Genomic DNA, 18,168 nt, shown 5'->3' with positions numbered 1-18,168 from the left:
AAGCAGTCGCTGAAGTGAAGAACGTTGTGTCGGACAGCGTGTTCAGTAATTGGATAGTCCAGCTATTTCTTGGCCGCAGTCTGTTGGTGGCCATTTGGGTGGACAGACAGCTTGTTGGTTGCCATGCTCACATAAAATGTACAGTGGTTGCAGCTTAGCTTGTAAAGCACATGACTGCTTTTAAAGGTAGCCCTGCCTTTGATGGGATAGATGATACTTGTGACCAGATTTAAGTAGGTGGTGGAGTGAGGATGTATGGGGCAGGTATTGCATCTATATCTATTACAGGGATATGAGCCATGAGGCAACAGGTTGGGAGTGGTGGTGGAGTACAGGTGGATGAGAATACTGTGTAGGTTGGTGGATGGTGGAGTACCATTGGGGGAGGGGTGGGAAGGATAGTGTGTAGGACATTCCTCATTTCACAGAACGACGAAAGATAGTCGAAACCCCGGTGGAAAAAGTGATTCAGTTGCTACAGTTCTGGTGGTACTGAGTCAAGAGGGGAACACTCCTCTGTGGCAGGACGGTTTTGCGCAGTGATCGCCGACATAGTGTAACTGAGGAGGAATAAGGGGAACCAGCCCGCATTTGCTGAGGCAGATGCAAAACCGCCTTGAAAACCATCCACCAGGCTGGCTGGCACACCAGACCTTGACACTAATCCTCCACGCAGATTCATGCCGAGGACTGGCACGCCTTCCCGCTCAGGAAGCAGTGCGCTAGACTGCACGGCGGTGGAAGCATAGTAACCAGTTTTCTGTTTACTGCCCCATATATAAAAGGCACCGCTGAAGGTATCAACTACAAACAAATCCATTGTATGGCAATGGGCACCTGCATTGCACTACCCTCTGCCAACCTATTCATGGGCCATCTAGAGGCTTCCTTCCTATCCACCCACAATCCCAAACACCTCACCTGATTCACAGATTCACTGATGACATTTTTGTGATCCGGATCGAGAATGAGAACACCTTATCTTCATTCCTCCAGAATCTCAACACCTTCTCCTCCATTCGCTTAACCTGGTCTTCAAACCAACAAGCCACATTCATTAATATTGACCTCCACTCCTAAATGGCTACTTCAGCATCCTTTCATATCAAACCTATCAACCGTCAACAATACCTCCATTTTAACAGCAGCCATCCATTGCATACCAGGAAGACCCTTCCATACATCCTTAACCACCTACTGCTGCCGAATCTGTAGTGACAAGCAGTCCCTCTCGAAATGTACCAAGGTTCTCACTCATGCCTTCACAGACTGAATTATGCTCCCACTCTTGTACAGAAACAGCTCTCCTGTGTCTTATTTCTCCAATAACCCACTAACTCATAAAGCCGCACTGTCCAGCCACAGAGGAGTATTCGCCTCATGACTCAGTACAGCCCAGGACTGGAGCAACTGGATCACATTCTCCACCAGGTTTTGCCTACCTCTCGTTGTCCCTTGAAATATATCCTTCCCATATCACCCACAGTGGTATTCTACCGGCCACTGAACCTACACAATATCCTCATCCCATCTCCACTCCGTCCATGCTCCCAACCTCTTGAGTCATGGTTAATATTCCTGCAACAGATCTAAATGAAAGACTTGTCCTATACACCCTCCATCACTGCTACTCCAGTCCAGTCACAATATCACCTATCCAATCAAAAGTGAGGCCAACTGTGAAAGCAGTCATGTGATCTACAAGCTAAGCTGCAACTACTGTGTTGCATTCTACATGGGCATGACATGACAACCAACAAAATGTCTATCCGCATGAATGGCCACCAACAAACCGTGCAGCACTTTACTGTCCCCCCACAGCTATCCCTTCCTCTTCCCAGCCCAAGCTCCTCCTTACACCCACTATAACCAGATTGCTTCTCCCATCATGCACAGTTACTCACAGTCTGGCCTTGGCAATTAGACACAGTGGTCATGTATCTGTGAGTAGTGGAGTGCACACGTGTGTTTGTTTTCTACTCCAGAACAAGGCCTTTTAGCCAAAAGCTTATTTGTTTAGCGGTCTCTTTGTTGTGCCTGTCTGCAACTCAATATCCCCACTATATGGTGCATAGCAATCCATCACTTCTCATAATATTGTCATTATACCATCTTGGATTTTCCATTATTTGTATACATAGAATAAATTTATTGGAAACACAGGTCATAAAAGGAAACCACTATATAAAAACAAGTTACCAGAACAGTAAATTTAATAATTGTTTAACGAATCATGTTATGGAAGCCAATATCAGTCAATAATAATGGAATGGAATGGGTACATTCTATAAACACTTGTAGCAAGAATATTTGCATAATATATTTTATTGAGCTAGTATTTATTGCCTTTACACATGCAACAGTCATAAAATAATGGAAACACCTGTTCTTAAAAATAAACTGACTGTTCGGCACTGTCCCCATGCACTTTAAATAAGGATAACTCATCATGCCATGACACATACATTATCGGAAGCTCCAGTCAACACATTGGTGTATTGGGGATATTATTGCCACTCCTGCTTCTTCTTCTTCTTCTTCTTCTTCTTCTTCTTCTTCTTCTTCTTCGAATCCAGAAAACTGTAGATCCCATTTTTATTTTTCTAGATGAAGCCTTGTAATAAATACTGGTACTGATTACTGATGTACAGGAAAGTTGTTACTTGATGTGGAGAAATGAACATAATAATAATAATAATAATAATAATAATAATAATAATAACAATAACAATAATAATGCTCATTCACTATTGTGGCACTTAATCTCAAATGCAGATGTCCACTTGGTGAGTGGGTCATTCCATATCAAATCACCCAATAAAAAATAAATTTTACACCCACCTCCTTAGATTTTCATGACATTTGGCTCAGATGGTTCTAATACCATCCTGACAACACCTGCAAATTTTTTTTGCTCTATCTCTTATAGTTGTTTTTTATGTTTTGCGTTTTCCGAACCTTCGGAAATTTGTATTCAAAGTTTAAAATCGTTTATCTTAAAAACTCTTTTAGATAACATCATGAATTTTTGCAGCAAGTTTATTTATTATACATATTTGAAGATAAAAATGATACTATTAAAATATATTAATATTTTCTATGAAAAAAATATATATGTATTTTTTTTTCTTTTTTTTTTAACGGATGTTTTGTTTTATAAGAATTGCAATATCTAGAGTCTCAGACCTGATAGAATGCTCAAATTTGTTTTAATTTGCTCTTAAACATATAGGCTACTTGATAAAACAAAATTAATGATGGCTTTTTAACATGTTTATTAATTATAGTAGATTACATTAGAATTATGTACAAAGATAGTGTACTTATGAAACTTATGCATAACCCAACTGATTGTTTGAAACATTGAACTTTTTGAATAATTTTGTCTTTTTAATAAACATTAATGCTGATTCAAACTGTTTTTCCACTTCATTCAAGAGCTTTCAGTTCTTCTGATACAGTCTTTTTTGAAGTAATACATTCCTCCAGTGCCGCTTGATTGAGGTGCGTCTATTTACACAGACTATGTGCTCCAAAGGCACTACGCAGGAATCTTCTCTTTCAGGCCAATAAAATGATGCAGCTAGTCCTGAAGGATGTGGAAATAGATTTTCTGCATCTTCTTCATCATTGAATATTGTTTTTACCAGTCCAAAGTACCAGTTACCATCATAATTTGCAGCCACATAGCTATTTATGGATGGTTCAACACGAACCCAATCAGAAAAAGAATGGAAAGAAAAGACTAAGGAGGGTTTTACACTATCTGTAGTCCTTCTAATTTCAAGGTTGTTTGTTGGAAGTTGTTTGAAGTTATGAAAACTTCTTGTTCCAGGAATGGTTAGGGTTGCTGAAAAACGTTTTTCTAGTTTTAACCATAGCAAATCAGCTTCTTTTTTGTTAATAAAGTGAAAATGAATGTTTTCAATATTTTTTTCACAAAACTTGTACACATCGATTGCTGTCATTATTTGTTCTTCGTCTGAAAGCTGTAGACTGGCTTTCCTTAAAATTCTTTTAATAGTTTCTCCTAGGCCATCACAAATTGACTTCCCATGAGTTGTTGCAAAAAAAGAGTGTTGGGCCTTCAAATTAAAGTCTCTCAAGTGTTCAGTCAAATTTTTAAAACTGTTTCTATTTTTGTACTGCCCAGCACAACCATCTGTAAAATAGTGAACTGAGTCAATGTAAGTATGATGGAATGACAGTCACTTTGTAATTTCTTTTTGTACAAAGTTAACAAAACCAGTGACATGTTCTTGGTCATCACTAATAAAACAGTGGTTGAAAACAAAAACATTGTTTTCATCATTTCTTAGAAAAACTCCAACTGGGTGTAGAGTACAACCACCTCTATTTCAGTGGTAACTTTGGATCTCATTTTGTAACAAAGGAATAATTTTCACTGAAATCCATCACAATAATTGCTGTTTTGGGTGGTGGGTCTTCTTTCAATCTTTTAAAGGCTGCTGATTGGGATTTTGCTATAAACGAGTACGGGGTGAGCTTTTCCAATGACCTAACCAATAAAGAAATGTAGTCTTCTGTCTGATCATTTCTGCCCTGTCTGTGTTAAGCCACTGACTGATTACAATTTCATCTTCTAAATCATAATCTTCACTTAGTTTTTCAGTTAAGTACTCAGTTAGTGCAGCATTTGCAGGACAGCTGTCGCAATGATGTAGCATGCAGTTTTGGTTTTCCGTGTTGCACACAAGGCATCTTAATTAGGTCTTTATAAGATTCTTCAATTTTCACAGCATCCAGTAATGGTTTAACATTCTGGTGGATACTGAATACACATACAGTGTGTGTGCCTGCAGCACCAGCAAGGATACACCATTTAGGTCTCAATAAACAAAATTTTGAAAATTCTACTTCTACCTCGGGATTCTCCCATTTGAAAGAATAACAGAGTTCTCTCAAGTTACACAAAATGAGTCTTTTTTGCATGTACACATTTTTTTGAACACTTACTTTGTCTTTTGTTCCAGGTAGCACTCTGGAACTTTCATCCTTTTCATAAAAATCTGTTACAAGTCTTACTGTATTTTCAGAAAGAGTTTTACCTTTTTTTGGACCAGGAGTTTCCAAAATACCCTTTTCAGATTTTAGCTTTCTAGCTTGTCGCACCATGTACTCACTTACATAAAATTCTTTCATCACTTTATTTCGACTCCAAGAATCTGGAGCCAAGGTCAGAATCTGGATTTTTCTAGACCTCCCAACAGATGAAATCTTCTCTTTCATAAGAGAAATCATTACATCAAAATACTTTGCTTTCTCAACCACACTTGTATCTTGTTCGTCGTCATCAGAACTTGGTGCATCATATTTTAATGCTTTTGAAACCGCCTTTTTTGCAGTCTTTTCAATACTGCTAACCTTCCTTTTAAAATAAGACCCTTTACTTTGTTCTGACAAGCCATGAAGCTTTATCGGTGTTAAACCTAAACCTAAACCTAAACCTAAATTATCAAGAGCAATGTTTGTTTGTACGAGGGATTCATTTCTGAATTCCAATGATTCTATTTCAACCATGACTTCATCATCTGTTTCACTTTCATTGACTTCAACTCTTAATTCTTCCTCACAAAAGTTACGGCATGTTGAGCAAAGCTTTTGTCCAGGTTTTGTGCTGATATTTTTTGTCAGTAATTGTTTAGAAAGATCCAAGCCTACACTTCTCAACGATTTTTTGATGGGCTTTTTGTGTTTTTTTTAGTGGGTCTACACATGTTGTTTGATACTTTTCAAAAACATTTAAAAAGTAGTAGCTGTGGTGTGAACATATATTCTTAAATTCACACAGATTAATTGCAGATCGTAAGTGGATCAAATCTTTTTCTTCCTCACTCAATTCAGATACCAGTTGTAACTTTTTTGAAGGTGTGTAGGTTGTTTGGAAACAGTCAGATTTTTTAAATAACCCTACTCTACAGGTTTGAATATCTGACATACTGATTTCACTTTTGGTCTGATTACTGTTCTGGTTACTTTTATAGGATATTGGAAAAGAATCTCTGTAAACTAAGTAACAGTACTTACTGAAAGTTCGAATAAACTTAATAAAATACTATCCAAGCACTATTTAACACTGTAATAATTTTTTACTTCAAAACACAGGAGTAACAAAACAAAATGCAAGCGTACTCCAGGAAGACAAATCTTATTTTCAGTGTCTAAGTCACTTGGTACTTTTTATTTTTAAAATATAATTAATATTATTTTAAAAATTAGATAACTATTAAGCAGGTTAAAAAGCCAACATAATTTTTCTTTTATCTAATAGCCTATACAATTAAGAGTATTTTAAAACAAATTTGAGCTTTCTATCAGGTCTGAGACTCTAGATATTGCAGTTTTTGTAAAACTAAACACCCGTTGGGGGGGGGGGGGGGGGGGGGGGAATTATTATAAATTTTTTTTTTATTTGGAAGATTTTAATATATCTTTATGGTAATTTTTTTTAACATTTAGATATAATACACAAACTTATTCCAAAATTTCATACTGATATCTTGAGTATTCTTTAATATACAACATTTTTTTGTTGTGAGGACACGTTTCAGTTACGATTTCCGACTGCTGAAACAACGCCAAATCTAAAAACTTTAAAAATTTATAAAACAAAAACTATAAGAGATCGAGCAAAAAAAGTTTACAAGTGCTTTCAGGATGATAAAAGACGTAATTGTACCAAGTTTCATCAAAATCTGACATGGTTGGTGTCAAGACCTGGGTGACTTGACATGAAATGACCCAAGTATATTACTATCAACATGATACAACAACACAAATGTTCCCATAACTGTTGTTTACACGCTATGTAAAATATCAATGGTGCAAATAAGCTAACAACTACTATGGGTATGATTGTACCACTACTTGATTACTTATAACAGACATGGTGTTTCAGACAAGAAGATGGCAGAAATTTGATCTTAGTGTACCTATTAACAAGCAGAACAACAGTACTAACTTTCTGAATGTCTTGCTTTGTGAAGTTTCCAAAATTTAGTAGTGTCATACACAAAACCAAAAGCCGTAAATGACATATTTGTAACCTGTAAAAACTATACCTTTAGTACTTTGATTTACCTTCCTTCATTGTGGCACATATTTGTGTGTTAAGCAATACTTTCTCATATTTTATTTTTCCTTTTCAAATTGCATCTTAAAAATCTGTTACATTATTTTTAACCAATACCTATTTAATCCAGATGTTCCTTGAGTTCATTTAGTGATACAGCTGGTACCATAAAGCGACCTCAGTGCCTATTTCTATGTCTAGTGTTGTAGAATTTAATATTTTTATTTGCATTTATTGTAAATGTTAGTTTTTGTCCATCCTCGTTACTATGAAAGTTAACTTATTCAGTACAAATGAGAGACAAACTGTTAAATACTGATTGCAACATATCACCATGTAAATGCTCTTTCCAGCTGAACCTGCTTTTTGTGCAATTGAAAGGTGCACTGACTGCTATCAAGGAACTGGCAGCTATTGTAAATGTGGCAGTTGGGCAAAATAGAACAAGTAATATACTGGAATACTCAAAGTAATTGAACTACACTGCTTTCTCTTCAGAACAACTGAGCCACAAACTGCATACCCATTAGACTGTCAGTGGTAAGTTATACCAAAAGAGGCAGTTACTAAGTCCTCTGTACAGCACAGATAGTAGTAATGAAGAGCTGAGGATACTATGCCCTTACCCCCTATCAACAAATATGAAACGCTGTTTGAAACGACTACATTAAATAAGGTGCAGGAGGAAGGGGTGCACGAACTTCATGCATTTCAAACACATGGCAGATACTGGTGTCCCTTAGAAAGATGACAAAAAGGAACGAAAAGAAAACAATGTGCATTCAGTGTGTATCCACACGACCCATTCAACAAGTTTAAGAGGTCTCCCTCATGGTCACCAGGAAATAAGTCGCTCTGAGATGTTACTGCCAGCAAAGCCAAAATAAATAATGCCAGTCACCTGGATTCTGAGAAAGCACGATGGTCACAGAAGGTGGAGTTGAACAACCATGACACAGTCCTATGCAACTAACAACGAAACGACTGTAATACTGTGATTTTGAGCCAAAAGGACAAAACCTGAGACTTGTGTGATTCTGACAACCTGTACATGCACCACCGAGACAAGAAGTGCTGGGCCCCAAGACATTCTAGGCTGCAACACACATTTTATGTCACAGTGTGTGGCAGAATTTTTTTTTTTTTTTTTTTTAATTGTGAGACTGTCTCCAGACTGCTGCTCCAAAGAGCAAATATAAGGCTCCAAGAATAGTTCCTGACAATTTACAATATCAAGGTATTGGCGATCTAGAGTACATAGTTTTGAAGGATTACCAGAGTTTCTAGCCCTCCTGAATAGCAGCAGGACTCACGTAACACTTCACAGGGTCTGGCCTAAAATCTGAAATCGGTTACAGTATGATATTTAGGACAAACCTCATTGTTTAATGGAACAACAGGTTACATGAAAACGGAAGTAGTTTATAGCTGTTAAAGATACCCAATTTTAATTTACTGTGGAAGAATTTGAATGTAGTTTGAAACCTATACCAACTGCCATGGCAATTAGCAGAAATGGCCAAAAATGTAGGAGCAGAAAACCTTCATTCATGACTACAGATGTTACATAACCATGCAGTATAATTTGAATTAATTTTAACTATCCTAGGAAAAAAAACCTATTTTACTTGCACCACATGAGACAAACTTTCTGTACAACTCTTATAAATTTTTCTTTGGAAATTAAATGAAGCACTTTTCAAAGAAGGTATATCAGGATTTTAAAATGTCATCAACAACATCATTAGAAGTGGATTAGTTTAAGAGGACAAGCATGTGGTAGTAAATTGATCATATGCTTTTCAAAGGAACCATCCAGGAATTTATCTTAAATTATTTAGGAAAAACAGACAGAAGCTAAATTTGGATGATCAGATGGGTATTCGAGCTTGTTTGAAGACCAATATCTTAACCACTGCATGGAAGAAAACACTTCCACAGGGAAAATCTTTTGAAAACAAATAAAACTTACATATCTGACCAAGTTCACACACATACTGGAATCAGTCATCAAAACCCAGATATTGCAATAATGTTTATCAAGCAACTGAGGGCTGTAAAACAAACATTAAAGTTTCCATGTATGTATAGTAAAATGGACAAGTAGTTGATTGTGCCATATTTCAAAAACAGGAACTACAAACTATTAATTCCAGCAACAGGTATGTTGCTCATGTTGAAAAAATTAACTGCTAAATCTGTAAAAAAAGATTGTAGCAACCAGGAAAGGTAAAGGAAAATAGCAGGTAAGAAATAGGAAATATCTTAAACACAACGGTTGCTACACAACAGGTATAAGGCAAGACTTAGAATTGCTGACTGACAAACAAAAGTGCTCGATTTTATCAAAATGGTAGTGAATCACAACTTACAATGACTACTGTACAAAACTGAAGGGAAAGAAAGGAATTCTCTACATACCCGACTACAGTCTAAAATGACCTTCCACATGATGCACTTGTGTGTCGTATAGAGCACATATTGGCAAAGTTTCATCATGTCAAGTTAGAGGTAGTCAATGGGACGGTGGAATGGTGTAGCCAATGACAGATGATGACCATATGCCAGAAGTAAGAATTTTTCACATTTCCTATGCAAGTTTTACATAAACATTTATGCTATCAATTTATTCATAGTACCTTTGCACCTGCTTGCAATGTTGAAGTAGCTGTTAATGATTTAGGCTGAAACATAAAATCTTAACTCTGGTGGCACATAGATCTACACCACTGTCCAAGGCCTAGGTTAAGGCGGAAGGCGACAGTTTTGTTGTTACTAAGGAATCTTGGTTGTAGTGAAGGACTTATCTGTAGTGTAGTCCCAGGTTCACATCAGATTGGGTAATGATAGTGAAACGTATGCAAAGTGTAAGTGGTTTGTGCAGCATTAATATTGGCAAAGGCCAACAGTCAGTTTCTTCACATACCAATGTAAAAACTGATTTATTATTCTTCTGTTTCTAACATCTGCCAGTAAAGAAAATAAATCCCACAGGAAATGAATTGGGAAAGGAGTTGATCAAAAAGATCAAAAGACTTAATGAAAACACCATCATTACATACCATTCACAATGACAATCCGCAGGATGATATAAGCTTTTACATCATACAAAAGGTCCATATGAAACACGTCTTGCGAATTTCCCTGGTACAGAAAGAAAATTTTATCATGAAACATGCAATGTTTCATGTACAATGACCAAGGAAAGAAAATTCACAAACAATAATGTAGTGCAGTTTTATTGCACTTGCCACTGCTGAATTGTGTATCTCATTTCACTGTGCTGTGTTTGGGTTGTTGCAGTGGCTGGTCCATTGCAGGCAAAGCCTGAGTATGCCACTTTTGCTTACACATGCTCATTATGAATCAGAAAACATAAGTTTGATGGCACACTTATGTCTTCGAAACTAAGCTCTACAGGAGACAAACGGAGACAAATCTGTGGAAGTGGTATTGGACAAGCACGCGACTTGTGAATATCACAGGAACATATTTGCTCAAAAATAAGCTTCAACATATTTCTTACAGGGAAAATGTCTAGTTCTAATGACGACATTTTACTAAAATGTACTATGGTCTGGGGCTGTGCTGCAAATGTATATATGCAGAATTTGTTAAAGCTTCCAAAGACGGTCACTACACGTACCACGAAAATATGTTGTAGAAATCGTTGCAGAGACAAATTTAAATATCTCCAGATATTAACTGTCCGAGCACTGTACACATACAAAGCCATTCCTTTCTTAAATCTTCACTGCTCAGCTAATTTCAGTCGAGACACACATGATTACAACACTGAAAATCAGAATGATAACCACATAGAAAGTAAGTGTCTAAAATTAATGGATAAAGACTCAATAGCTGCATGCAGTATTTTTTTACAGTAAGCTTCCACACGACATGAATAATATCAAAGTGTTGCCTGCCTTCTGACAAATTAAAGCAGCACATGACTCTGGTTTGCCCGTACACTGAAAGGCATATCTAAATTTAAATTTTTGATAGCAAACAAGTTCTGCTTACCATAGGCTATAAGAATGCTCACTGCTGCTGTTTCTCATTTGTTTTTCTTCAGATGCACCGCTAGCTGTAACTGCCCTTGCCAATGCAAGAAGAAAGATGGTTTGAATGTGATGTTGAAAGGTACTGCAATTAGTTCAACTTCATCATTGACTGCCTGCCACTGCCACTGATAATTCAACATCAAATGTAGCTGTGTGAGCAGCAGGTTCTCATAAAATAGTGCCTGACAGAGAGAGATGATTACTGTAGTAACTTTACATCCCTATCCATTTATTCTGATTAGGTTTCCTATGGTTTTTCCTAACCCTGAAGTAAGTGCTGTGGTGATTCTTGAAGAAACTTCATTTCACGTACATATTATTTTTCTTTACACAATTATAATATTTTATTGTCCTTGGAAATATCATGAAAAGTTAGTGTTCATTTACAAGGAGTTTGTTTTTCGATTAAAAAAACAGTTTTACTGAAAGAGGACCCTCTGAAAGTTCAACTACCTACGAAAACCGAGACAAAATGTACAACACTATATTGAACAACTGACAATTACAGTTTCATGAAATGGCTATTTTTGAAGGCCAGCAAGAAAGAGCATGGTGTATTCTGCGGGAAGAATCAGGTAGGAGAAAATTTTGTGCAAGATGGCTGATTCGCGAATACTGACCACAAGCAAGGCAAAAATGCATTTTTCTGAACGTTTGAAATCTTTCATACAGAATCCACATGATACTGTGGATTTATTTGTTATTGTGGATGAGACAGGGGTCCACAATTTCATGACAGAAAGAAAACACCAATCAAAGTAGTGGGTGGATGCTGGTGGTTCTGCTAACATGGAAGAAAAGTCCATGACTGCAAAACAAAAAAATTCAGGACAACATACCTGTAAACTAAGGTGCTTTGGAAATAGGAGAGTAGAGAAATTATAAGTGAAAATTGTAGGAAGGTCCACATCATTGACTAAACTTGTCAGTTTCTGACTAATAGTGAATCTAGTCACAATGTGTTTCCCTATCAAAAAGCAGACGCTTTGTATCCCAAGATTAACTCTTGACGAATTTCTGAGGTCAATAAACTGTGCGAAACAAAGAATTTTATTTTATGTGAGCATGGCATTTTAGTTCACCCATTTGAATGAAATACACACTATACAACACATGGCTGGAAAAGGAAACAAGTCCTGTGAAGACGTTATGCCAGATGTGGGTCAGTGTTTTGCATAACTCCACAAAAGTACCTCAGGGGTGAAACCTAAAAAAAAGGGGACAAAGTATATTCCACAGAATGCACGAGTTGACAAGTGTGGCTATTAACAAACCATAATTTTAATAAGTCACTGTTGCCGAATACTCACACATATCACTTACAGAAGAATGGAATGTTACGACCTCGGTGAAGAGCAGCTTGGACTCTAAATAGAGATGGGTCATTTGCGAAGGAAAATGTCCAAAGGAATGATTTGCTAGACTAAATGGAAGGACTAAGATACAACTTCTACGAAATTGTTAACCACTGTTCCTTTCTGGTCATTCCACGTGGGAACAAATATATACAAAAAACGAAGATGCTGTGACTTACCAAACGAGAAAGTGCTGGTAGACAGACACAATAAATTTTGTTTATTATGTCTATCTACCAGCACTTTCTCGTTTGGTAAGTCACTATATATATATATTTGTGTGTGTGTGTGTGTTTTATACACATTGTCAACAACTTAAGTTTCAAAATGAAATTAAATTACTAAAACAATTCCATGTACCATTTACATTTTTCAGCTTCAGAGGTGCATCTGCTATACTCTAAAGGTATTAAAGGACAGTCAGACAACCTCGAGTCCATTCTAGTCTGTTTTGTTTGAACAAATCACCAACTTTCATAGTTCGAATTTTGAAAATGCCTGGTCCCACCCAAGGCTGACGTGTACACACTATCCACCTAACTAAATATTCTTTGCACCTACTAGTTTCCAGACGCCACCTTTGTTCACAGAGTGTGACAGCTTATATGTGACCACTACGATGGAGAAAGGAGCCTGTGACCACTGGAAATAGTGTCACAGATTACCCCCAAAGTCTTACACCCAATACAAACATACAGTAGCTTGAAACTTCCTGGCAGATTAAAACTGTGTGCCAGATCGAGACTCGAACTCGGGTCCCGAGTTCGAGTCTCGGTCCGGCACACAGTTTTAATCTGTCAGGAAGTTTCATATCAGCACACGCTCCGCTGCAGAGTGAAAATCTCATACAGTAGCTTTCTTACTACCCATCGCTCATCACAACAAAATTAGTAACACGAGAGCACAGATATAGGTGAGCAGCCAGTAATTAATAAACTGAAGTGATAAAGTGTGGATAATTTCTTCCACTTACCCATTAAACTATCAAAAAATTGATCTGTTACAGAACTAAATCATTTTTCTAACACAGAATTCAACTAACAGCAAATAAAAGTATGCAATGCAAAACTTTGTACCCATAAAGTCGCTGGTTCCAATCTCGTTAGCAGAATTTAAAAAAAATTAAATTCCATATATATTACCAAATGGAAATGTAGGTTAAGAAATAGAGAATTACATCTCTTAACAAAAATTACATATTTTAACTTTTTAAATTACTGCTTATAAAACTGACAATTTTAGATTTATTTCAAATTTGGATAATTCAATGATCTAGGTATGTGGTGTAAAACTACTAATTTGCATAGGTATTTGAAAATTGTGAATAAAGTTATAGCTCTTCCAAGTTTGGAAATTGTGTGAAATTTATATCTGTCTCAACATAAATGACTATAATTCCAGTTCCAATGCTGATACAGCAGTCAAGCTTAACGTAACAGAAAGCTAATGAGTAGAGCTTCAGGTTCACACGTAACATGGTGGGTTTCTAAGAATTTTTACAAGCAATGTCACTGACATTGACCTTGAAAATCTCAATGTGTTGCATTGTAATGGCTCTGAGCACTATGGGACTTAACATCTTAGGTCATCAGTCCCCTAGAACTTAGAACTACTTAAACCTAACTAACCTAAGGACATCACACACATCCATGCCCGAGGCAGGATTCGAACCTGCGACCATAGCAGTCCCGCGATTCCGGACTGCAGCGCCTAGAACCGCAAGGCCACCGCGGCTGGCTACATAGTAATGCCCTGCAAGTTACTATAAATGCGGTAAATATCAAGAAGGCATGCCAAAGGCATTCTGCCCAAATATTTATTTCATCTTAACTTCAAGAGCAAAGAAATGTCTGAGATGATGACCCAATGAAAGATGGGTACATGTACTTAGGGTAAAGTCTTACCCAGTTGTGGACGTCACATGGTTGACTAAACAATGATGTCAATTAACATAACTTTTAAAATTTATTTCATATATAGAACATTGTAACAACAATGTTCATCCATTCATGATGACAAACAACAAATGGAGAATTGAGGCCAAAATTGCACCATGAAGAGGATGTCTGAAATGTTGAAATTTAAAAAGCTGGTGCTGAGAGGAACATACTTTAATCAAAGCCAAGCACAATATCATGTCAAATGACAAAATATATGATAACATTACTTTGATCAAGAAAGTAAAAAGCCCCAATCAGCAGCCAGAAGTTTATTAAAACTTGACCTAGGTTGCGATACTGCTGTGAGTATCTTTTTCAGAAGTATATGCTGTTACTTGGTACATATTTGTTGAAACATATTACATAATCATGAGCTAATAAGCTCAAGTCACATGCAGCAATTAAAATGTCCAATGGAACTGTAAATCTTAGTTAGACGTTTGCAATTGGTCAGCAGCCATATATATTTCACTTTTACTGTTTTAACGGATACTTCAATTACTGCATGTGACTCGAGTGGTTAGCTCAAGATTCACATAATATGTTTCTACTAATGTAACCAAGTAATGTCTTGTACTTCTGAAGAAGATAATTACAGAAGTATTGGAACCCAGATCAAGTTTAAATAAGTAAACTTATGACAACTGACTGGCAGTTTGTCTTATTAATCAAAGCTTACTCACAATTGCTTTTAACAGCCATGTTCAAGACTGCATAATTACATTACAAAATGATGACATAAAACTCATCTGTGCTGCCCTAATGCTAAAGGAAAGTTTAAACTTGAATCTAGGGTACTAGGACTACACTGTCATCAAGCCCATATAGTGAGTTATAACCCTGTTGTCTGCCAAGTTTGCGAATACAACGCAAATCTGATTTTGAAACTAAACATGAACATAAGAACAAATATTTATTTATTTATCATCATCCCAATGATCACATTTGTGATAGAGGATTTGTCAGGGTACATTTTAACAACTATATAATATCTTTACAAAATTTGTATCTGTGCTGAATTCATATTAATCTATCTTATGTTTAATACAATATACAACTAATAAGTGTTTTTATAACATAATTTCTTATGCACTGATGTAATTTCATTTGTCACATTAACTTAAACATATATTGTTATAGAGTGTCACAAACTACTGTTGTTCATTATGTAGCCTATAATGTGATCATCTACTTACAGTTTGAAAATGGAAACATAGACAATCATAGACAAAGATCTAATAAAAACCAACAGCATATCACATATTACCATTATTATATAAATAAACTATATACTTTATAGAATGTGTCATCAAACCCATCACAATCTAGCAATGGGAACCACATTTCAGAATAAAAACAGAAGGTGTTACTTAAATCTCTGGCAAGCAAATGCATAGTCAGAGCCCAAAATACAGTATCATATCATATTTGGTTAGAGCCACGAGAAGAGCTTCATGCAAAACTTGGAAATCAAATCATTACAGAAAAGAGTACCTCTCAGAGTTAACTAGTCATTAGAAATCATGTTTCTGAAGAAAAAGACTGCTACAAATCAAGTTACTGCCAGCCAAAATAATGAGATGAATGGTGAAAGGAAAAAGCAGTTATAGAACAGGCTACAGGTTTTATACAATTGGCTACTTGCTTCGTTAGAATGCACAAGCATGTTACAGAATAGAAATTCTGGCAAAAACTCAGCATTACAGGAAGCTCTTACAATGTTATTTTCCAGGCATTTGGAAAATACCTGTTTTCCCTCCATGGCTTTCCTTTTGCGTCCAGAGTATACTATAAAGAAAGTACCAAAGCACACATTATGTAAGTTCAGTTAAATGTTTAATAATTAAATGATACTATTCATGCTAGAGACATTATGTACAAATGAACATGCATACTAAAATGGCAAGTTGTGTGTTGAGCCTGAAAAATGGACACTATTATAATTAACAAAAATTAAATGTTAAACACTAGGCTGTTACATGAAGTACTAAGAAGCCCTGTTTTAGAAACCTGAACTTTTTAAATGAGTCAGTGTACACCATGAAAAGAAGTACTTGTCATTCCATGTGGTTTTTGACATTCACAGTGTTCTCTTTTGCTTCACAAATGATCATTTACTGCATAAACAATTCCCCTACAGGCATGTAAACAGTTATCAGCAAGAAGGATTTTGTGCCTTGTCATAACATAGAAATAAGCTGCGAGCAGCATTTAACAGTTCCTTATTCTGACAACTACCACTACGTTATGCAGTAAAAGTTCACGGGGAATACACGTCATTTGTGAAATCTTACATAGGCAAGGTCAATGAAAAATGTCAGTGTACAGCTGTAAGAGTTTATTTTGATATGTTAACATGTACTGAAAGTACAACTAGTAATTATTCTCAGCTTTATAAAACTTTGGATGTAATGATAAGCTGTTATTCTCTGACGAATTTGTAATGTTAAACATGGTGAACACTAGCATTAATGGATTACTCATTCGGGAAAAATGTTTCATCATATATTTTCCGTATACAAAACCTAAAATGTAGTCACGTTATACAGTGTTACTGAATGACATCGGAGTCAATGACTAACACATGTGCATTATTAAGTGGAACTTACACAACAGAAAGGGAGTGGGCGGAGTAAGTAGAAGACAAAAAGGGAACGGTATTTGGCGATGAATAATAAAATTATCATTTTCAGTTAAAGAGTTTCCTGGTTATGTCATCAGTCCATTCAGATTTTCTGCAAATTCTTTTACATTTAGCACACTTATTGTATGATTAAAACGATTATCGATGTTTCAAATTTAAGAAGTGCTCTTGGGAAGATTAAGTAAAAAGTGAAATTTGCAGACCCCTTTATATTACCACTTTTACCCATTTCGCCGCATAAGAAACGCAAAGTCCCTTCTCAACTGAAAGGTACACCAAGAAAATAACCTGAGTGAAGACATCCCAGCACGCCTTGACGTAAACGAGGAGCGAAATAGTTAAGGTAATACTAACAAAGTCGTACTATCCTAGCTTCAAGTGAACTTCTGAGAATTACCTTTACGCAGTTGAGCCGCGAAGGAACAAGACGTATTTTAAACAATTTGAGGCGACAAACGTTTTACAAATATACACAGTACCATAACAAACCAAACGCACATATGTTGTCCTTTCCTAACCTGCAATACACCAAAACGCCTTCACAATGTTTATTTTATTTATATCGATATATTTTCTATACACAGAAAGAGAAACACTGGCGTCTAAACTTCCGATAAGACTCGTGCTTAGCTTACTTTAAATCACACAGCTGATCCGCATGCCTTTAAACACAAGTCACACATTTTAACACAACTTCATAGACCAAAGATGCAAACGGCTCGTAGCAACAGTAATCACTGCGTAGTTATGAAGTCCTGTACGACGGTAACGTTTTTGAACGCAACAAATAGGAATAGTTCTTATATTTATCATTTCTCAAGTATTATTATAATTTCAGGGTCCAGTAACAGTGTGAAAGATCTGTGTTATCTTTCTCAAGCATATAATGCTCAACACTAAAGCGATCCGTTTTACTCATTGTTGTAGGCCATATGGATCCTTTCACCAACACCAGCTTTTCTGAACTGTACGGATGAGAACTCTTCTTACAATATATACTACGTTCCCGTAACCCTCCTGACCTAATCCTTCGTTAATCGTTGTCCTCGCTGGAGCCTCTTCCCTGTTCCCA

The 18,168-nt window shown here is 36.3% G+C and overlaps 1 protein-coding gene across 4 annotated transcripts in view; it reads right to left on the bottom strand.

Annotated features, from left to right (window-relative positions):
• The window catches only part of LOC124780558, a 110,460-nt gene extending 92,645 nt beyond the window's left edge, over nucleotides 1–17,815 (bottom strand). Inside the window, exons 1-2 of one of the 4 annotated variants that reach the window (XM_047253791.1) lie at nucleotides 17,732–17,815; nucleotides 16,200–16,240 (exon numbers count right to left, since the gene is read on the bottom strand). In XM_047253791.1, the coding sequence (XP_047109747.1) occupies nucleotides 16,200–16,214 (15 nt within the window). In that variant the 5' untranslated portion in view covers nucleotides 16,215–16,240; nucleotides 17,732–17,815. Of the gene's footprint in view, nucleotides 1–16,169; nucleotides 16,241–17,493; nucleotides 17,598–17,731 lie in introns of those variants that run through there. The other 3 variants (XM_047253789.1, XM_047253792.1, XM_047253790.1) reach the window with 3 other exon arrangements.
• Nucleotides 17,816–18,168: the final 353 nt, after the last annotated feature.

Source organism: Schistocerca piceifrons, chromosome 1, assembly GCF_021461385.2.
Source record: "Schistocerca piceifrons isolate TAMUIC-IGC-003096 chromosome 1, iqSchPice1.1, whole genome shotgun sequence".
Taxonomy (NCBI): domain Eukaryota; kingdom Metazoa; phylum Arthropoda; class Insecta; order Orthoptera; family Acrididae; genus Schistocerca; species Schistocerca piceifrons.
The sequence above is the reverse complement of the archived record's forward strand: the minus strand, read 5'-3'. Positions and strand labels throughout refer to the sequence as shown.